Source organism: Podarcis pityusensis (assembly GCF_964106645.2).
Source record: "Podarcis pityusensis genome assembly, chromosome: Z".
Classification (NCBI taxonomy): domain Eukaryota; kingdom Metazoa; phylum Chordata; class Lepidosauria; order Squamata; family Lacertidae; genus Podarcis; species Podarcis pityusensis.
Window position 1 is genome coordinate 41,292,603 of NC_138044.1, and position 23,186 is coordinate 41,315,788.

The following is a 23,186-nucleotide window of genomic DNA, read 5'->3' on the forward strand; positions in this document are numbered from 1 at the left end:
TGTATATTTAGCTGTTTTCTTGGAACTGCCCAGTCAGCTGTTTTTCCTCTTGAGAATTCTAATTGCCTTAAGCAGAAGTTGCTGGGGTGGGTGCATGGCTGAGTGGCAGGCAGTGGCAGCCAAACCACTCCACTCATTTCATTTCAGCTGCTCATCTATTTCTTTCTGCTGGAAATTAGAGCTGTGTGTACCATGTCCTCTGCCTTGCTAATCTCTGAATGATCCTGCTGCCCCCAGGTGCAGTGGTGTATACTGTCCTGCAACCATTGTTAGAGCAAGGTTCAGTTCTCAGTATAGTATTCTTCTGTACGGACGTGTCCACATCATACATTTAAAACACATTTAACACACTCTTTGGGGGCAGGAACAGACAATCATAGGCTTGTGGAGTTGGAAGGGTCTAGTCCATCTCTGACCACTGGTCCTGCTAGCTAGGGATGATGGGAGTTGTAGTCCAACAACAGCTGGAGACACAAGTTTCGGGAACACTGGTCTAGTCCAACCCCCTGCAATGCAGGAATCTCAACTAGATCATACATGACAGATGACCATCCAACCTCTATTTAAAAACCTCCAAGGAAGGAGAGTCCACCACCTTCTGAGGGAGTCTGCTCTCCTATCAAAAAGCTCTTGCTGCCAGAAAGTTCTTACCAATGTTTACTCAGAATCTCCTTTCTTGTAACTTGAAGCCTCTGGGGCAAGAGAAAACAAGCTTGCTTCATCCTCCATGTGACAGCCCTCCACTCAGATATCTCCTTTATGTCAGGCTAAACATACCCAACTCCCTCAATCATTCCTCATAAGACTTGGTTTCTAAACACCTTGATAATATCTATATTTTTTAATAATAATAATAATAATAATAATAATAATAATTTATTTATACCCCGCCCATCTGGCTGGGCTTCCCCAGCCACTCTGGGCAGCTTCCAACAGAATATTAAAATACAATAACCTATTAAACATTAAAAGCTTCCCTAAACAGGGCTGCCTTCAGATGTCTTCTAAAAGTCTGGTGGTTGTTTTTCTCTTTGACATCTCATGGGAGGGCGTTCCACAGGGCTGGTGCCACTACCGAGAAGGCCCTCTGCCTGGTTCCCTGTAACTTGGCTTCTCATAACGAGGGAACCGCCAGAAGGCCCTTGGCACATTGAACACACTTTTGAAGAACATGGTCTCCCCCCAAAGAATCCCAATAACTGTAGTTTACCTGTTTGGGTCTATTACTTCATAATAAAGAGAGTTACAATTCCTAGCCAACTACAGCTCCCAGGATTCCCTTGGGAAAGCCAAGTGCTTAGAAAGGGCTTTAAATTTATGATGTGGATAAGCCCTGCTGCTGCTTAGCTTTAGCAGGGCAGTGGAATTACAACCTTTGTGCCAGGACCGTTTCAAAAAAGCTTGTTTGGGAGAACTTCCAACTGGGTTATGCTCCACATTCAGTTTATAGATGGGTTTTCCATCGGAGACAGCAAAATGTCATGGACTGTCCCTATTTAGTCATTATCGGAATTAAAACACCACTGATTTTAGTGGGTGTGGCTATTTAACAACCTCTCTTCAGCCTTTTAAAAAACAGCCTTTTAAAACTGAAATGCTAAATCAAATATATTGACAGATGTATACTTGATGTGGCAGCAAGCACATGATAGAGGCTGTCCCCCACTGCTACCCCATGCAAAGTGTCATTATGCGCATTTTGGGGCTGGTGATGTTTTGAATCTTCTATTCATTCCACTCCTTCCTCTTCATACTTCCTTCTGCTTGTGCTCCCCCCCCCCCCTCTTTTCAAGAAACCTTAAGCAAAGGACACATTCTGCATTTCCACTTCTACAATGGAAGGAAATGCTTTGGGGCCCAGATGTTGCAGCTCTAGACGCTGTTAAGCTGCTTAAACTTCACCGAAGGTCAATACAAGTTATGCATCTCACACACAGAAAGAACAGCACAGGGATTGCCACCTTCCCCACAGGTCTCTCCTCTGTGCCAGAACACCCTGCTAGGCACGTAGCTTCAGGGCCAGGCTGCCCTTTTACCTGGGACTATCCTCTTTCCATGGGATGCGGGTGGCGCTGTGGGTTAAACCACAGAGCCTAGGACTTGCCGATCAGAAGGTCGGCGGTTCGAATCCCCACAACGGGGTGAGCTCCCGTTGCTCGGTCCCTGCTCCTGCCAACCTAGCAGTTCCAAAGCACATCAAAGTTCAAGTAGATAAATAGGTACCACTCTGGCGGGAAGGTAAACAGCGTTTCCGTGCGCTGCTCTGGTTCGCCAGAAGCGGCTTAGTCATGCTGGCCACATGACCCAGAAGCTGTATGCCGGCTCCCTCGGCCAATAAAGCGAGATGAGTGTCGCAACTCCAGAGTCGTCCGCGACAGGACCTAATGGTCAGGGGTCCCTTTACCTTTTTATCCTCTTTCCATAGGGCAAGGCAGGCCAGGGGACAAATGCAGACATCCCAAGGAGGAGGAGGGGAGTGTGAAGAAAGCAGCCTGGTGTACCCTGGTAAAATTTGCATTGATTGATCCACCCACTTTTGCCTCTGGCCCCACCCACTACTGGCATGTGGCCCCTGGAAAGTTGCCCTTAAAGGAATGTGGTCTTCCTGCCCCTAGAGCATCAACACCCCTTTCTTTAAGGTTAAACATCCTCAGGCAAGCACAAGAGACAAGAGGAAAGCCCTCATAAGCCAGTGTTTTTTGCTGCCTTGGGAACCGTATTCTTATGTGGGAAATGCTGGCTATTTTAATATGTTAGAGTGAAATGTGTTGTAATCCCTGAATGTTAAAATGTGTGAGAGAGAGGGGGGAGAGAGAGAAGGAGGGAATTTAGCATTCAGGGGAATATTTTATGACACTAGGCCACCTGGTAGTCCCTCTTTATACAATGTCATTACAAAGATGCAAACTGCAACACCTAATGCAAAACAAGTTTCGTGGTTCCTCTGCCTATTGTTGGGGAAGGCGGATACCGCATCACCAAAAGCAATTCCTCTAATTTCATGGTATAAGTCTCCTCTGTCAACTCTTTCCATCTTCAGTTGTGGTCAATATGTACTGTCTCATACAGTGTGTGTGGGGAAACCAAAATCATAGTTGGGGAGAATTCCTTCCTGTGTCCTATTAAAATGCCATGGCATTCTTAATACTTAGCCAAGCTTGGTGGTAGGTTCCTTCTTCTTCGGGTTTGGTCGCTTACCCTACTGTGTACTCCTGACCAAGTCATTTTTTTACACCCCTTCCCATTTTTTTTCCATGCTGCATCTGCTCCTGCCTTGCCTAAATGCACTCAGTCTTCACAAACCTGTAAAGTTCTGAATACTGACGTGCTTCTGACACGATGGCAATGTCAGAAAAGCAGCCCTAGTTGACTTGTAGGATGGGTGACTCATGTTAATTGTTGAGAAGCAGGCCAGAATCTGCTTTGAAACAGTTTTTAGCAGCTTGAACTTTGCTGTGCTCATTTGCTAAATTTAAACCAGATTATCTCTTTGGGATACAACTGTGTCAAACTTTGGCTTCTTACAGTTTTGAGACTGACATTTTCAGTCTCTCCACAGTTCGTGATTTACAATGTCTATTATGGATCACTCAGTTCTATAGTAATAGCATAGTAAGATTATGAAGGACGGCACTGTGGTCTAAACCACTGAGCCTCTTGGAATCTTGCTGATTGGAAGGTTGGCGGTTTGAATCCCCGTGACAGGGTAAACTCCCATTGTTCTGTCCCAGCTCCTGCCAACCTAGCAGTTCGAAAGCATGCCAATTCAAGTAGATAAATAGGTACTGCCGCTGTGGCGGGAAGGTAAACAGTGTTTCCATGCGCTCTGGTTTCTGTCACAGTGTTCTGTTGCGCCAGAAGTGATTTAGTCCTGCTGGCTACATGACCCAGAAAGCTGTCTGTGGACAAATGCCGGCTCTCTCGGCCTGAAGCGAGATGAGCACCGCACCCTATGATCGCCTTTGACTGGACTTAACCATCCAGGGGTCCTTTAAGATTATGAATATAGGAAGCAGCCTTATAATTGTCAGACCACTGGTCCATTTGTCTCGGTATTGTTAGTGTTAGAAACTGAGATATGAAAGCTAGGAGCTAGCTAGGAGCTTAAACCTAAGTTATGGACACAACAATGGAATGTCTAAGCATGCTTTTTCATAACAAGAATACGAAGCTGAAGATGAATGAACTGCAGCTGAAATACTATGTTCATTTTTCACATGGTCTAATCCTTCCCCTGCCCACCCACCTAATATTCATAAGAGGGTCTCTTCTCCAGTCTTCAGAGAATAGCTGGAAGCGGGGAGGCAGAAATAGCTCCTTCTTTCCTTCCACTCTGCAGTTTTAATCTGAAATCTTAGGTGCGGTACGGTTCCCAGAGTTCAGAAACTGCTCGTGCTAATGAAATTCCCTGTCGCAAAATGCACCCGAACAATGAGAATTTTGAACACTATTGTCCACACTGGCTAGCAGCAGCTCTCCAGGATGCCAGATGGGGAGTTTTTTCCAGTTCTACCTGGATCTGCCAGGGATTGAACCCTGGCAGAACATCACTGAGCTAAGGCCCTTTCCCTAACTGAAACCACCTGTTATAATTACAAACTTTACCTGTGCTTTGCATCTGTGAAGTGATGGTATAAACACAATCTCTCTGTTCTGATTTGATTGTGCTGAATCAAGAAAGCAAAGAACACACAAACAGTAGGAGCCTGCCGTTGGGAGTTTATAATACCAGCATATCTCTTTCTGCCTCTCCCTCCTTCCCAGGCTCTCTTAGGAGGTGATTAAAACAAAAGGGACAGTCCTTCATCAGAACTGCATAAACCCATCAAGGACTCATCTGGGTACTTTATGGTGAAAGATCCTTGCTAATTAACTGCCACAGAGTGATGGATTTTCACCCCCAGCCCAGCTGTCACAATGGGCGATGTGAATCATTTGCTCTGGGTTTAAAATGGTGTGATCCTTGAGAAATGGGCCATTTATTGCAATGGAAACCTGGTGTGTGTGTGTGTGTGTGTGTGTGTGTGTGTGTGTGTTCAAAGAAAAAGAATATTAACCATTTCAAGTTCCAGGGAAAATAGCCAGGGAAAGTTTGGGCTTTAAATGAGGGTGCCAGCCTGTCTGGAAGGGCTTCGTATTATACTGTGAAGTTTTCAATGCCTGGAAACATTTGCAAACAATGGCTTTCCATAAAGGAGCAGGAGCTGTGGTAGGAAGCAATGTGGAGGTGAGTGGCATTGGCTGGGTACAAAATAAGTGCAGATCTCCTCTGTCTCAGACAGCAGCCAACTCTGCAAAACTGCAGTTTGCTGCTTGGGGCAAAAGTATGGTGCTATCCATTTTCCATTCTAGATACAGAAGTCATACATACAGGATGGCAGTGGAATCTCAGGTCACATGCACACCTCACACTGAAATCACTGTTATACCACTTTAAAAGTCATGGCCCTCCACCCCACCCCCCACAAAAAACAACAGCAACCCATGGTGACTGTAGTTTGCTAAGGGTGCTGTGAATTGTAGTTCTGAGAGGTATCTAACTATTCTGATCACCCTTAGAAGTGGCAGTTCCCATGACTTTCAAAATGGTACCTTAGTACTTTAAATCTATGGTGTTGATGTGTCCATTACACAGCACCTGTGAAGTGTTAGCATCTTCCCCTGCACCTGAAGTAGCAGTCTAGTTTAGGGTGGCCAGGACAGGTCATGGGAACTTAAAATCAGCAAGGAGTCTACTGCCATGCACCTCCCCCACCCCCAGCATCTGCTTCCTGAGGCAGTCGCCTCACCTAGCCCAATGGTAGGAGTAGCTCTGCTACAGACAGCCACACTGATAAGTATGTCCGTGTGAGGAGATTCATAGAAATAATGTTTCCTGTCTCCTCTTTCTCTCTGCATCCCCCAGGAAGCCTCTCCAAAGCATTACAATGAGGAATGGGGCATGGAGGGTTGCTGGTGGAAGGGCGTTAGCACCCAAAATCAGGCAGAAGCTTTGGTGGTGGTGTCAGGGTGCTGAGCACTTTTTGGGTGTTGGAATCCTAGGAAACATTCAGTCTCACTGTCAATGGAAGCTTGTTCTGTGTGGCCTGTCTGCATGTGGGATGCAGTATTTACGTGGACCTGATATTCCATCTTTGCCATTGCTGGGGACCCAACAGCCACAGACTCTACTGCCCTGGACAGCTGCTGCCTGTCAGAACAGACAACACTGCGCTAGATGGCCAAAGTAGATTGACCTGGTATCAGACAGTTTCCTGAGTTCTTGGAATTTGGAGTATACTGGTTTTTCAGACTCCTTACTTATCTGAACAATCTGCCAATCAGAGCATTGTCTGCTACTCTGACTTAGAGGTGGGCGGGGGAGGCTGTATTTTTATTTATTTATAAATATATTCATATACTGCTCTATCATGAAAAATATATCACAGCTGTTTACAACAATATAAAAGCGTGAAACCAGACAAAGAAATCATAAAAGGTTAAAAACTAGATAAAAGGAAATTAAAAACAAACATCAGTACAGTGGTGCCTTGGGTTAAGAACTTAATTCGTTCTGGAGGTCCGTTCTTAACCTGAAACTGTTCTTAACCTGAAGCACCACTTTAGCTAATGGGGCCTCCCGCTGCCGCTGCGCCGCCGCCACGTGATTTCTGTTCTCATCCTGAAGCAAAGTTCTTAACCTGAGGTACTATTTCTGGGTTAGCAGAGTCTGTAACCTGAAGTGTATGTAACCTGAAGCGTCTGTAACCCAAGGTACCACTGTAGATCCATTGTGGGGGGTGCATTCTTAACTAGCTGCATAGTTCTGGAGGAATAGAAACGTTTTCAGCAGGCTTTTAAAAGTTGGCACAGAAGGTGCCCACTGAATCTCTATTGGCAGGGAGTTCCACAGGGCTGGGCCAATGACACTAAAAGCTTGATTTCTCAATGTTGTCAAATGAGCCTTGCCAACTTGGGGGATGACCAATGACACTCCTGCTAATGAACTCAGTGATATATAAGGTTTCAGGCAATCCCTGAGATATCCTGGACCCAAATTGTCAGGGCTTTATAAATCAATACAAGAACCTTGAACCCAGCTCATGCAAGCAAGACCTGATTGCAACAGCAGCTCTCCCCTCCAGTGGTTTCCAGCAGCTGTCATTCAGAAGCATAACTGATTATGGAGGCAGATCATAGGCATCATGGCTGGTCCCCTTTGACAGCCTTTACCTCCAGAAATCTGTCTAATCTTCTTTCAGTATCACCCAAAGGACAGGACGTAGGCAGATGTAGGGTGAGGGTTTCACATCCTCACTTTCAGCTTCTGCTAGCCATGTCATGGACTATCATCCTAGAAGTTTTTGTGTCCACTGTCAGGTGCTGTACAAATGACTTTCGCTCAGCTGAGCAGTTTTAAAATTGTGTCTGCTGAAGAATTGGTGCTTTGATTCAGTGGCTTACACAGGTCATTAATCTGCATAATTATGCCAGCATTGTGTGCTTATTTGCCTGTATTGTGTTCTTATCGCCTTCCCAGGGTCGCCATGTGAAGACTGGGCAGCTTGCAGCAATCAAGGTTATGAATGTGACGGAGGTGAGCAGAGAGATCACCAGGCTTTTCTGGAAGTGTTGAGGGGGTTCTACGGAAAAGAATCAGTTTCTAGCTTTCTGTTACACTCTAGCTTGAAGAAGAAATGGAACGGAAGGTTGTTTAGGGGTGGCAACATCTGGCAATTTCAGTTTCTCTTGGTTCCTCCAGCCTTGGTTTTCCAGCCTTAAATTAAGCTCTCCAAGTTTAACAACTTATGGGTTTGTTTGTTTGTTTGTTTGTTTGTTTGTTTGTTTGCTGGCTTGCTGGCTTGTTTTTAAGTTTTCGTGAAAATTCCTAAGATTTTAGTTTAAGTTTCTCCTAATATATTCATTTTTATACATTTCTGCAAAGCAACCTTTTCCTAATATAATGCATCTCTGTTTGCCATTTTCACAAATATATGCATTTATATGCATGCTTATAACTCTAGCATAGCCATTTTTTCTACATTTTAACTGCCCAGAGAACTGAGAGTTGTTCGGAGTTTACTGGTTAATACTACAAGTTACAAGAGGGGCGTTATAAGGGACCCATCCCTGAGTGTTAAAATTATGGCTTCTTTATGGGAGAAAATGATCTGCTTGTATAAATACAGTTCTTTGCACCACACATCCCTTTTCCAAAGGCAACTGAGGATGGTTATATAGGCAGCTGGTCCCATTTTCAATCATGCTTGTGCAATTGGGGCATGGCAGTGGATGATGCTTAGTTGTGTATATTTTTCTGGTCTATAATAATGAAGCAATGGAGCCTCTTCCTACTTATTTCTGGGTGATTATCTGTTTCCAGAGATAGCAAATAGAAGATTTCCTGTCGGTTCACTGCAGCCCCTGCTGCGTTTTCATAACATCACTGCCCCCTGCATATACCAGCCGTTTGCTCTGTGAAATCTAGGCCACTGTAGACAGGCCGGCAACCCACAAGTTGTTGATGCAAATACATCTTTCAATTCCCCACCCCACCAGTTGTTTAAAAGAAGAAAGAGGTGGGGGGGGCAGTTTTTATTTGCTGCCGCCCAGCTTGCAAATTGGTGTGGCAGGACTACAAATCTGAGTGGATACGTTGGGCTCCCTACTACCAGCTAGATGGTTGACCCAGTGTTGGCTTCTCTGACTGGTGGTAGCTGTCAAAGGTTTTGTACTGAAGTTTTTTTTTTTTTTTAAAAAAAGAAGGAATAAAACATGGACTATGAATCACCATGATTGACCTGGAAGGGAGAAATCTGACCAATTGGGACCCCCTGCTGCATCATCAGTTCCCTGCTCAGGGACCTTTTGCATTGGTTTGCCAAAACAAGTTATGCTTTCACTCTTGATTAGGTGACACGGCTGCTTTTCTAATCATAATGCCAAGGTCTCTGTGAGCCATTATCAAAAGCAGCAGAAATGCAAACTGATCAGCTTGTACAGGGGAGACAGACATTGCACATCGTCATCCGTTTCGATCCATCGCGGCTGTTCTGTGTGCACAAAACATACCATAACTGCTGAGTGTGGTCCACATTGCAGGCCTAGCAGGGCCCAGATCAACACCTGGGATCTTCTGGGTACAAGGCTCTGTCACTGAGGTGCTGCCATTGAAAAGGCCTTTTCTTTCCTTTCCTTTTTTTTGCACCCTCGGCTTTTAAAGTGGCTGTGAAGTGTAGTTTGCTCTGTTTGAAGGACTCTGGCAGCTTAGTGGCTCTGGGTCCCCCTTCATTTTTAGGCTTTGATCTTGAGCCACTTCATTGTAAACTGCTCAGGCAGCAGGATGCTGTGGTGATCACCCTGGGACGATTTGCCCATCTGTCAGGAAAAGCTGCTTCAGTGTCGAGCTTTTGGGAGGGGCCTGGGAACTTTCAGTCCGCTGCATAGGATATGAGAGTCAGTGTGGTTTTTGCAAGCATCTCCCCAGCGCCCGCACTTCCTGTTATCTGACAGAATTAACTGGGCAGGGCGCTTTTTCGACAAGATCAAAGTCTCGGTTGCATTCTTCTTTTTGAGGGGAAACGGATATAACGAAGGCAGCTGCCAGACACTCTAGTTCATTCGGCTCTTATTCCTTTGTGTTCCTCCATTCATAATGCCAGATAAGTACTGCAAACTAATCGTAAATTCACACAGTGGATTTCAAGGCTGCTATTCAACTGATGGGCTGGGACCCACCAGTGGATCGTAGCCTGATTCAAGGTGGGTTGCAACAGGAGCACTCCCACCATGCAAATGTATAGTAGAAGATTAAGAGATGGGTCTTCAAAGACATATTTGGACCCTAAATGGGTCTGGGGCCTGAAAAGATTGAAGGTGCCTGCTTTTTATTGTATGCATTATGTCAATAAGTGCGGCTCTGTAAGATACCCAAGATTAGTAGCCCTAAAGTGTAGTTGGAGGTTGCGTTTGAGATAACGGTGGCACAATAGCTCAGTTGTTCAGTACACGCTTTCCATGTGAAGGTTAAGTTTCCAGCAACTCCATGTAGGGATGGAAAAACAGCCGTCGCATGTTGTAGAACATCCTTCCTCAATCTTGGGTCATCAGATATTGTTGGGCCACACATCCCACCACCCTTGACCACTCTGGCAATGAAGGATGGGGGTGTTAGGAGTTGAAGTCTAGCAGTATCTGGAGACCCAAGATTGCTGACTCCTGGTGTAAACAATACCAAGCAAGATGGAACTATGGTCTGCCTCCAAATAGCTTCATATGGGTGTCTTTTTTTGGGGGGGGGAGCATTTTAATGCTGCGACTGTAGTCCATTTCACAACACTGATGCACAATTTGCATGCACAGTTTATCCCTTCCATATAAACGTGCAAGCATCTAAGTAGGATCAGCTACATTGTTTGTTGAATCTGTGGTAGATTTTCACGCCTGTGTTTTTTTGTTTTGTTTTTTACAAGAACCTTAACACAGCAATGGCTTCGCAGTGAATGGGTGCCAGGTTTTCAAGTAAAGACCAGCTGCTTTGTACTATTTTGCAGAAAGCTGAGCTGATAGCCTGTGACAGGTACCCCTCTGAGCCCTGTGCTCCAGGTGGTTGTTGGATAGCCTTCTTCCAAATCTAAATCCAGCCCACCTACCGGTAGTGAGTTTATGGTGGATGCGAAGCACAGCTTTTGCTTCTCGAAAAATTGGGGGAAGATTTATAATGCTTTGTAATGCCTTTGGAAAGTGCTCGGAAACTTCAGCTTTGGGAGCATGCAGCTCCCTTTTTACAACAGCTCTACAGGCTGGCTACCTGTCTGTTTCCGAGCACAATTCAAAGTGCCATTTATGACCTATAAAGCCCTATATGACTTAAGTCCAAACAGTCTGAAAGTCTAAGCTGTCTGAAAGACTGTACAGTCATACCTCGGGTTGAATATGCTTCATGTTGAGAGCATTCGAGTTGCGCTCTGTGGCAACCTGGAAGTAACAGAGTGCGTTACTTCCGTGTTTCGCCGCTCGCGCATACGCAGATGGTCAAAATGACGACATGCGCAGAAGCTGCGAAAAGCAACGCGCATGTGTGCAGATGTGCCATCGCTAGTTACATTTGCTTCTGGATGCGAATGGGGCTCTGGAACAGATCCCATTCGCATCCCGAGGTACCACTGTACTGTATTCCCTCATATGCACCTGCCCAGGTTCTAATACCTTCAGGGGAGGCCCTCCTCTCAGTTCTGCCACCCACAGCCACACTGTGGAGAGGGCCTTCTCGGTGGCTGCTCTCAGACTTTGGAACTCCCTCCCTAGAGAAGCTAGACTGGCTCCCTCATTGTTGTCCTGCTGTCAGGCTAAGATCTTCTTGTTCCAATGTGGTTTTAAGAACTGACTGTTTTCAGACCCTCCAAGTGTCCCTATTTTCCAGGAACTTCCCTCATTTAGAGAAATCGTCCCAGTTTCTGATTTGATCCCGGAATGTCCCACTTTTCCTTAAGACGTCCCTATTTTCATTGGAGAAATATTGGAGGGTATGGAGTTATCTGACCTCTGAGCTGTCTGAAGACAATCCTCTATAGAGAAGTTTTTTTAAAAAATTGTTTAATGTTTTATTATGTTTTTATGTATGTTGGAAGCTGCCCAGAGTGGCTGGGGCAACCCAGTAAGATGTGTGGTGTAGAAATAGTAAAATTATCATTATGGAATGGGACGCCCCTATTTTCAGTGGAAAAATGTTGGCGGGTATGTGCTTTTAATGAGGGGTCTGGTGCTATGCTGTTTTTGTGGTGATTATATTTTTTAACAGTATATTCTGAGTTGGCACCTGTCTGTCTCAGGAGACAATGCGTTCTGAACTGCAGGCCCAAAGGAAGGCTCATGGGAGTGGTTGGGTGCAGGTATACCAGAAAAAGGCTCTCAAAAAAAGTAGCACCTACAAAAAGGTGTAGACTTACAGGAAATTACCCTGCCAGGTTTACAGAAGGACACTGTGGTAAGGAGATAGCTTGTCCACACCTAAGCAACATTTATAAGTACTTTAGAAAACAAAGCAGCACCTGACCAGATGAGGGCATGTGGCAAATACCCAAATCTTGCACATTGTTCCCTGTTCTGGGCTCAGAGCCCAACACCCCAAGCCCCCAAATAAGGATAACTTCAAAGCAAGCCAATTAGCCTGTATCAAAGCGAACACATATAAACATATATGAGCTCATTGCTACAACAGCTACCAATTAATTGTGGGGTTATCTTGACTACCAAGATGGCGGTTGCAGAGCTTCCAGAACAGTTCACCTTTGGTTCAGCACACAATGGAAGAATGTACCTTTGGGGGTAAAGTCAAACATTTGGAGAGTTACAGCACCTGCTGTAGTTTTTGAAACCAATATGGGTGAGACATGTTTTGTTGCAGCTGGGGCAGATGAAGGTGTCTGGTTGTGCTACTGAAGATGCACCATGGTGCTTCTTCTCTCTGTGCTCCTCCCAGTAGTCATTCCTCCTCTGGTCACTGCTGTGGATAGATAACTTAAATGTCTGTCTTCAGGCACTGTGATCGTCTGCAAGGGCTTTCCACATGGCGGAGTTAATGTTGTCATGTGATAGCTAGATGATAGATAGATGATAGATAGATAGATAGATAGATGATAGATAGATAGATAGATAGATAGATAGATAGATAGATAGATAGATATGTTTAATTGCTTTTTATGATTTGGGGGGGGGGTCTGTTTTTAGCTGTCTTCCTTTATCTATAAGATGCCTTGTGTCCCTGTCAGGGGAAAAGGTGGGGTATCAATAAATATATACTAATAACAATACTTATAGAGGAGGTCATCGGAAATGAAGTTAGCCATAATGTGAATGTCTTTCTTTTGAGGTTAAAGGTGTGTGCTTTGCACCTTAGGTCTGGGTGGGTTTCAGATTGGTTTCTGAATGTAAACATCAACCCAAGAAATAACACATGTCAAGCAAGCAACATCTCCTTCGCATGTCAGAGCTGCTTTGAACAACAGTTTGTTCAAAGCCGGCTCTGCCATAGGGCAAAATGAGGGAGTAGCCTCAGAAAACTAATTCTGAAAGAGCAGAGAGCATACAATTCAGATTAATGGATCTAAGTGAGGCATATCCATTAATGGGTGTAATTTGAGAAGGACCAGCATTGAAAAGAGACTAGTATTTTTTACTGCCAGGGAGGTGGGGAGGTGCTTGTAGGATTTTCTACTTCAAGGTTACAGAGTAACTTGGCTAGTCTTGGGCAATATGTACCACCGTGATGTGTGAGGTGTAAGATACCATTTGGTTCTCTCCCTCAAACAGCAAAATGCCTTGGACTGGTCCTGCTGTTGTTTACAGGCCAGATACTACCTAAGCAAATTCTGGGTGCTTTGATCCTCATTGCATTGGAGAGCAATTTCCATCAGCATCATGACATATGGAAGTAGTGCATTTAACGTCATTGAAATTTACTCGGAGTCGAGGGTGGATTTCATGCTCTTTATTCAGCTCATAGTGGTGAGGAGGAATGAAAGTTCCCCCCAGAATGTCTGCTTTATATACATTACTTACACAATGGGCCCCACGTGATTGGCTAATTCTGGGATTCTCCTGTAGGCCAAACAGGTTGCGGATTCACTTCCACCTGGAGTTGGATTGGGTGGCTCCTGTGGATGAATCAGACTGCTGCATCCTGGATCCTATTGTTCTAGGACCAATCAGACTGCTGCATTCTGAATCCTATTGTTCTAGGACCAATCACACTGCTGCATTCTGAATCCTATTGTTCTAGGACCAATCACACTGTTGCATTTTGGATCCTATTCAACTCAGTACATAACAGTCATGTGCAACTAAGCCCTTAGCAGTTGGTGGACCTGTTTGCCAAGCACTTGTCAGGTCTCGTTTTAAAGCTCTCCAAGCTTGTGGCAGTGAGTTCCACAAACACTGCCTTGAGTAATTTTTCTTCACTGGGCTCAGGTCAGGCTTCTAAGAACTCTCTCTGTATATTGATGCCCCTGTAATCTCCCCCCCCCCCCTTCTTTTTGCCCTAGGATGAAGAAGAGGAAATCAAACTGGAAATAAACATGTTGAAGAAATATTCCCATCACAGGAACATTGCAACATATTATGGAGCATTTGTAAAGAAAAGTCCTGTGGGTCAGGATGACCAGCTGTGGGTAGGTATCCAGTTTTCTCTTTGTGCATCTTTAAAGGTCCCTGTTTAATCAGTTACTCTCAGTGCCCATTTAGGGAATAGAGGTTTTCCCCCCATTCAGCTCCTTTATATCCTCTCTTTTTCTCTCTCCGTCTCCCCTCTTCATTCCTTTATTCCTGAACTAAGAGAGTAATTCGGTGTCACACTTTCCCCAACATTCTGTCAGGGCAAGCATTTCAGAACAATTCCCTTCCCCTTCCACTGCACTGGTAGAAGCTTCCACTACTGGGACCAGTTAGTAGAATCAGGGTGTAGAAGAATTTCCGAAAATTCCTTTACATACCCAGCTGCTCATTGCACTCTGCAAATATCATCTTATCAGGAAGTCTGTTCCGCATGAAATGAGAATCAGGCCTTTCGTGTGGTGGCACGTACCATTTGAAACATATCATACAGGAACCATTTCTATTATTTTTGGCACCTATTGAAGACTTTCCTCTTTCAACAAGTCTTCTAAGTGGAGATTGTTATCCTATTATTTATTATTATTTCTATTTATTGCATTTATATATCACCTATATTTTGAAAGGAACTCAAGGTCTCCCCCCCCCATTTCACCCTCACAACAACCCTGTTAGGTAGGTTAGGCTCAGATATGATGACTGGCCCAAGGTCACCCAGAGAGCGTCATGGTTTGAGTACAGGTTCGAACCCTGCTCTCCCAGGTCCTAGTCCAGCACTCTAACCATTAGGCCACACTGGCTTGCACTGCACCAACCTCCCCATTGGCTGACCTTTCCAAGCAAGCAGCAGCAATGTGGCCAAGCAGCAGTCACAGGTGAGCAGAGGCACTCCACATTTTCTGCTTGTAACTAATCTAGGTCAGAAGGAAGGAAAAGAGAATGAGGAGTGGATGAACCATGCTTGTCCTGGGAAGGGAAACACTTCCCTTTTTCCTCTATTCACAAGGGACACCAGTGCATAGATCAGGAAGCTATTTGGCTTATCCTGCCTGCAGTTTAGTATCTGGGAGACATGGGCTAATATTTTGTTAGGGAGGATCGTACATTAGTGCAGAACATGGGACTCATTGGCCTTCAGGTCTTCTCCATGCCTGTAACTTTGTGGCTGCATAGGGAGATCAGCCATGGTTATCGACCATCTGGAAGCCGACTGATGGCCACTGTAATTGCCGTTTTGCACAGTTGTCCATGAAATTAGCAGTTGTGACCAGAGCAAAGGAATCTAATAGATGCAAATGTTGACTGTGGCATTAGAAGGTGCTTTAGTTATCTATACATATTTTAAAAGGTTATTACAGGCAAGATGGAAACAACGGGAACATTAGCAACTTAATGCAGTGTGTTTCTGCATGAGTATGTTTGTTTTTAATATCGTTGACCAGCAGCCATTCCATCAGGCTGTAGTAGAGAGAGAGGCAAGGCAATTTCAATGGCTCTCCCAAGGCGCCTGCTCCATCTGGTTCTTTCTGTCCTCAGCTGTCATCTAGCAACAGCCATTTCTTCAGGCAGATGGAAAGCAAGATCTCACCATCAGCTTGGCTGAGAGACCAGCTTCATTTGGTCCCTCCTCTTCTCTCTGAACATTTTCCATTCCAGATGGCCTTTATAAGAGCTGCTATGGAGCTTTTACGAACTGGGGTCTGAATATGTGTGTTTTCCTCTTCCCTCCTCATCCTTTCTTCTTTATGTATTGTGTCTTTTAGATTGCAAGCAGGAAGTGGCTTGGGTGTGTTTCTTTTAACTGATATTAGAGAAGTCACTTTGGGAGCTCTTGTGGCTAAAAGGCATGGTAAAAAAATTGCTGCTGATAAATAAATAAACCTGGTAAATGTGCTGAAAATAATTGCCAATTAGTTTACAGGGTTTGTTTTGTGTGCTTGATTGGTACCTGTGGCAAAAGTGATGCCTAAAGACACCCCAAAATTAAGAACTGGTCAAATTCTAGTATTAACAGGAGCTTAAAGATGCTCTTCTTCCATCCTTGAACAGTCACTTTCTAAAGCAGATCCAGCTCATTCATTATTTGAGATGGCATGGAATAACAACATAGTGGTCCCCACCCTTTTGCCAGCCATTAGATTTGCTTGGCAAGTGCTAGGAACACAGTAATTATTCAGCCATACATACACAGGAAGCTAACTTGCACTCAGTTCAGATGGCATGCCCAAACCACAGTTTGTCTCCCAGGGGCAGTGATTGTTTATTTTCTAAATGTATTAGACACTCAGTAGCTATTGCTCTCTGGGCATCATATGAGAAAACAGTAAAAAACAGGATAAAACCACAAAACCCAACAGCATACAATATTGAAGCCACGGCAGGTATACCAATTGACACTGGTCAAACCTTAAGCAAATTGCTTTAAAATTAAAGTAATGACTGCTCCCCACATTAAATGGGGGGTGCCCTTTGTGTGGTCGCACACAGCCCCCTGGACCCTATGTGGCACCATTAGCACAGGCTTGGCTTCGCCTCCCCCCAGGTGGGATACCTGGAGATCTCCGCCTACCTCAGCCAGTTGCCCAATCCCACCTGGAAAGGTGTTGCCAAGGTGATCAGGCCAGGTAGGGAGAGGGACCACCTGCCCACACAATAAGAGGAGGATCTTACCAATAAATAAATAAAATGTTGCTTTTAACTGCAGCCAGGTAAATAATAATAATATACCTGTTACTTAAATTTCTTCTTTTCAGCAATAAATAACTGCTTTTGCTCTTCCCCAGCTGGTGATGGAATATTGTGGAGCTGGTTCTGTGACAGATTTGGTGAAGAAGACAAAAGGAAACTGTTTCAAAGAAGACTGGATTGCATATATATGCAGAGAAGTTCTCAGGGTAGGAGTCACCTCCATGAAATACAGAAGCAAACATTAATTTTTGTTTGGGTCAGACTTGGGATGGCATGCATCTGACACCATCATAGTACTAAGTGTGAACTCAGTAGCTGTGCTATGATGACTTCGTCTATGGAGCTGCTGGAAAATGAGGAAGTTATCAGCAACTCTTCAGGGGAATTCTGATGTTTTCAGAAGCAGGAAAGAGAGGATAAAGTGGGGATTCCATGTAGCCCAGTGAGCTTGCTCTGTGGCAATGGAATGGCAGTCTGTGAGGAGAGGAGGCAGAAGCCAGACAGTATGTTAGAAGAGCAGCTGGCCCCATGCATGGAGGTAGCACGCTTTCTTAAAATTAAACCTCAGAGAACTGCAATATTGAAATATACTCGGAGTCAAGTGTGGATTTCATGCTCTTTATTCAGCTCATAGTGCAAGGAATGGAATTTCCCCCAAACTGTCTGCTTTATATACATTATTTACACAATGGGCTCCACATGATTGGCTAGTTCTGGGATTCTCCTGTAGGCCAATCAGGTTGTGGATTCACTTCCACCTGGAGCTGGATTGGGTGGCTCCTGCGAACCAATCAGACTGCTGCATTCTGAATCCTATTGTTCTAGGACCCATCAGACTGCTGCATTTTGGATCCTATTCAACTCAGTACATAACAAAAATCTTACCTAGCAACCTAAATTTTGCTTCTAGAATCTGTATTTTTCAACGTAAGTGGTGCCAGCATGTGCCATGGCTGCTGTCATCTCCCTGAGTTATTGGTCCTCTTGCTGAGGATTGTGGGCTTCCCATCAGAGCATCTGGCGCTGGACACTGTGAGAACAGGATGCTGGACTAAATGGGCCTTGGCTTGATCCAGCAGGGCTCTTCTTATGTTTTTAGGTCCTTGTCCTTAGCCTATCTAGACAGCGCACAATGTCAACACTATTGGGCAAGTCACCATACAGTCAACTGCATTGCACTATGTTCTTTATTACAAGGACCTCCCTCCCACTATCCACCCCAGATGATTATCTTTAGATGTTGAATGAATGAGGCAGTGAGAGAGGTCATTTCCTCACGCAAGATACGAGCTTTGTTGTCTAGTTTGAATAGAAGCAGGAAGGGGCAAGATAGCTCAGTGTGGTTTTTTTTATCTTCCAGGGATTAGCACACTTACATGCTCATCATGTTATCCACCGAGACATTAAAGGGCAGAATGTGCTCCTGACAGAAAATGCTGAAGTGAAGTTGGGTATGTGTTCCTTGTCTTTTTTGATGGGGACTGTTATGTGCTACTGAATGCATCCCTTGCCGCTACAACGCACAACGAGTAGCGAAGCTTCAGAGGTAACTGTAGTGCTGTAAATAGGGACACTTGAAGGATTTTACATTTGTGAATTTTGAGGCAAGCAGACCCTGATCCACAGCCCCCAGACTAATGTGGGGCTCAGAGTGTAATCAGGTTCCTCACATCTCTGAATTCTGTAGTGCAGTTCTCAGCTCGAAAAGCCTTTTTAAAAGTGCTAAGGTGCATACATTAAGAAATGCATACATTGAAATAAAATACATATACAGTGGTACCTCTGGTTACGTACTTAATTCGTTCTGGAGGTCTGTTCTTAACCTGAAACTGTTCTTAACCTGAAGCACCACTTTAGCTAATGGGACCTCCCGCTGCTGCCGCGCGATTTCTGTTCTCATCCTGAAGCAAAGTTCTTAACCCGAGGTACTATTTCTGGGTTAGCGGAGTCTGTAACCTGAAGTGTATGTAACCTGAAGCGTATGTAACCCAAGGTACCACTGTATAAATATGACTTTGCATATCCACTCATTGAAATTTGTGAATATAAGATTAACTAAGAAAAACAGGGCAGAATGGATTTGTGAAACAATGCCAGCAAAATGGCTGTGGCCTGGAAAGAGGCAGATCCACCCACCCTTTGTCACGAAGATACGGAATTATTGAGAATTATATTTTTTTTGGGGGGGTGGTACCTTTCCCTTTAATTTTTCTTTCTTTGTTTGTAATACACACTTGGAAGCATATAGTTAAGCTTTCTCATCAAGCAAAGAAAATCACCTGTAGCTCCTTCAGTGAGACTAGAGATGGAGTCTGAAGAGTGATTTAAGGAGTTGTTAAACCTTTGTCCTCAGGGTTTGCTCACATATGCATGCCCATAATTTGACGACATAATTTGACAGCTTGACTATAATTTGACACCCGCAGTATCAAGTGTTGTAGGCAGTACAAGTGATCAAAGCAGCTCAAACTCCACAGATAGAATATTTAGTCTTAGCTCAGATGGAGTGCATGTTGCACGGGCTCAGCTCAGGGACAACAGGAGCCCATGGCTTGCCATGGTGAGAATAATACGTGGCGGCACTTGCAACATATGAACGGATTGCTTGTAGCCGTAGACTTTGTATAGATAAATATATTTATATTTGGAATAAGTTCATACAGAACATAGTAAGTTATTAATAATCATATATGTATTAGCATTTATAAGAATCGTGTATAAATTAGCACATATTGAACTTGGTTCTTCTTTTTTCACTTTATTTTGTACACACACACACACACGTAGCGAACCTTCAGCTTACATGCTTCCCTCTCTGCCTTGTTTGTGCCTGTGAGGAGGCTGGAAGCATCAATTTACAGTTTTAACCAAGCCACAGTTCCTTGTGATGTCCTAAATCAAAGGACTGTTTGATTTAATTATAGCTAGGGAGAACAAGCCAGGATCACACCATGGTTTCTAATCCTGACTTGCTCTTGAATGTTAAGCAAGCCATAGTTCCCCAAGGTTGCATGTTACAGGGAACTTTGGTTAACTTAAGATCAGAAGCTCCTCTTCCTTGATAGAACAAATCAGGAGAGAGGGGGTGCATTATCTTAAGGCTTGCCATTGTTTCTTGCCATAGTGGGAAACAATGCCTTTCCATTACATGTAACTGAAGCCTATATCTGCATATGTTCAGCCATTGTCTGTCCTTCTAACTGATTAATTAGATGTATTATATATACATAAATGTGTGGGCGAGAAAAGCATTAGTTTTGAAGGGGGGGAAATGCATTTTTACTTTTCACAATGATGCCTACACATGCATAGCAGGCACCATCTCTAAAGAGATACTCCCTCATGTGCAAAAGAAGAATGCCTCTTCAAAGGAGGGCATTTGAAGAGGCATTCTCACCCTTCAAAAACATGCAAGAAGCATCATTGTGTGATGAAGAACTAGGAATGTCCATTCTAAGAGAATATTTGAAAAGTGATTCCCTCCTGCCTAAGAGAAGAAGAATGACTCTTCTTAGAATGTGGAGTTATAAGTATTTACATTTCTAAAAAGCATTAACATTTTTTAAAAACAAACACCTTCCTGATTCACTTGGACCAAGTTTTTAATCAGTCTCAATTAAATGGGCTATATCCAATGTTCATTTTCAGCTAATACAAGTTTTATTGTTGTGCAAGAGCAGAATCCAATGCAATAGCTGCATTGCAATAGCTGCACTATCAGAAACTGGTGCAACAGGTTGTGCAATCTATTGCACAACAAATTTACCAGCAACCTGCTTAGGTTGGTTGTGCAACGGTGTTTCGCTAGTGCAAAACATTTCACCAGCAGAACAAGCATATCGCTGAATGACTTTTAACTTAGCAGTACATTGGACATGACACAAGGTAATTGCTTGATCAACTGAGCATTTTATCCCTCCTCATCACCTCAAGCACAATGTTTTGACTGGATTCAGTTCATGCATTCAGCTGCACGTCACCAGGAGCATATTATGAGGGCCCTTCCCTGTGGTCGTGCTCTGCTTTTTTGCAACCAGCTGTGTGGTTCCACGCACCCCTCTCTTGCTTCATTGCTTGTGCCTGCTTGGCTTTTGCAGTGGATTTTGGAGTGAGTGCCCAACTAGACAGGACAATTGGCAGAAGGAACACATTCATTGGGACCCCCTACTGGATGGCACCGGAGGTCATTGCTTGCGATGAAAACCCAGAGTCAACATATGACTACAGAGTAAGTCCTGTTGCTGCTGGCTGACCTCCTGCCCACCTCCTCTCCAAGCACTTTGGCCAAAACATGCTTTGTTCTCACTTTTTTCTTTGCTCTGGAAACAAAGATGTTTGGTTTTTTCCCCCACTTCTTGAAATCAACCACTGTGATCTGCACCACAACAGTCTTCCACCTCATAAATATTGCCTTATGTACTCTTCTGTATCCAGCTCTCCTTTGTCCCCTACACCGCCTTCCAGACCACGGCTATTTCTTCCACAGCATCCCTTCTGTATCTAAAGCCAGCTCCCTGTTTTTTGTTTTGATCACATCACACCTTCACTGTTGTTTTCTCCCTGTGTTTTCTTGCTCAGCTCTGATTCCCCTTCGGTCACTTTGCTCTCACTTAAAACCTTGGCCAATGAACAGAATAAGCAGGTGTTTTGTTGCTGTAATAGGCTGAGTTTGGATGAGAGGAGAAAGGAAGGAGAAGAGCCCTTTTTAAGACTTACGACAGTTGGGAAGTGACAGTTGACAACTGGGAGAGGATGAAGGTGTTTTGCTTGGGTGGGAATGGGTTTAGGAAATTAGTAGGTCTGATCCTGTTCATCAGAGATTTCAGTTTACCTGAGAATTTATTTTTATTGTTCTTAATTAAACACTCTGGGGTTAACCCTAAGTAATTGCCAGTGAAAGTAAGCTTAAAAGGACTGAACACATATCCCTATATCTGTGCATGCACACGAAAGTTTATACCCAGAACAAACTTAATTGGTCTCTAAGGTGCTACTGGACAATTTTTTGATTTTTTACCTATCCCTATACCCATACATTGGTAGGTATGGGAGAGGATTGATTTAGTTTACACTTAAAGTTGATCCCACCTAATTTGCACTTTCTGAAACAATTCAGAAACCAAAGCACAGTGGAAAAGAAGTGGAATCTGCACTTCTCTGAAATTTGCAGTGCAGTTCTCCAGAAAGGTGAAGTGTACAAAAATGGATGCACTAAAGCAGAGTGTGCATAAATGAATGAAAATAACATAAATAGATGCATTGTATTAGGAAAAATTGATCTGCAAAAATGTGCATATTAGGCAAAATTGCATTCATAAGTGTATTTATTAGAAGAAATTTGCACTAAAATGCTGATAATTTTCATGAGGACCTTTGAAAAAAATGCAAACTGATGTGTAAATGTGGTTAATTTAACTTAAGATTAGAAAGATGAGAAAAAGATAAAGTGAAATCAGCACATTTGCCCATCCCTATGCAATGGCTGAGTTGCATTCAACTTGGTAGGCCCTAAGTGGTGCCAACCTGCTCTCTACTGTCCCTTTATGTTTATGCATTGTCTGTTTTCCTTTAGAGTGACTTGTGGTCACTGGGAATCACAGCTATCGAGATGGCCGAAGGGGCTCCTCGTAAGTTTAGTTTTGTTTTGCCTTCTATAACATGTTCAGTCTTAATGTCAGTGCCCTTGTTGAATGTAGAACATTGGCTGAATATGTGTATTTCCAAGTTTACATAGCCTCCAGTAAATTGTCCTTGTGGTTACTAAACCGAATAATAGATTTATTTGTAACTAGAGGTAAACACACACATAGCAGCAGCAGCAGCACTGTTGCTCAAAGCAAGGAACTTTTTGCTACTCATTCATGCAGCCCATTTCCACCCAACCCTTTTGAAGCCATTGTGTGATGGAAAACCAATGCAACATCAGTAGTGGACTAGGGTACTATGGCACCCTATGCAAGGCCAAGACTCCCCCCTCCCACCGGCAGCCCTAACACTGCCATCCCAAAGATGGGTAAGGAGGTATCTGACTTTGGGAGGGAGGCACAAAGGCTCTAGCAGGGTCCTAGAGTCCTCCCACCTCCTTCCCCAAGCTGGGAAAGTGCTAACTAGGCTTTGGGAATGAGATGGAAGGACTCTAAACCCCTTTTAGAGCCTCACACCTCCTTCCCAAAGCCCAGCACACAGCCCTAAATCCACCCCTGGCAACATACTTGCGTGTTCCACAAATCCCATTCTCTCCCCACCCCTCCCGGAGCTGTGAAGGCTGTGGTTTTCCATGATAAATGATACATAGAATCTTACAAAATAACAAGACTCCAGCCAATGGAGTAAAATGCTGAAAGTAAGAACTGGAAATGCATTTGGCTTGCTAGAAGAGCCAAGCATGTAGCAAGAGGAAGGGCTGGCTC

General features: G+C 44.0%; 1 protein-coding gene across 3 annotated transcripts in view; it reads left to right on the top strand.

The window, feature by feature from the left end:
• Positions 1-23,186, top strand: part of NRK (Nik related kinase) — a 130,463-nt gene that overhangs the window by 17,672 nt on the left and 89,605 nt on the right. For 2 of the 3 annotated variants that reach the window (XM_080991075.1, XM_080991074.1), the window contains exons 3-8: positions 7,520-7,576; positions 14,022-14,147; positions 16,872-16,982; positions 18,137-18,227; positions 20,874-21,004; positions 22,349-22,403. In XM_080991075.1, coding sequence (XP_080847201.1) covers positions 7,520-7,576; positions 14,022-14,147; positions 16,872-16,982; positions 18,137-18,227; positions 20,874-21,004; positions 22,349-22,403 — 571 coding nt within the window. Of the gene's footprint in view, positions 1-7,519; positions 7,577-14,021; positions 14,148-15,873; positions 15,933-16,871; positions 16,983-18,136; positions 18,228-20,873; positions 21,005-22,348; positions 22,404-23,186 lie in introns of those variants that run through there. The other variant, XM_080991076.1, reaches the window with a different exon arrangement.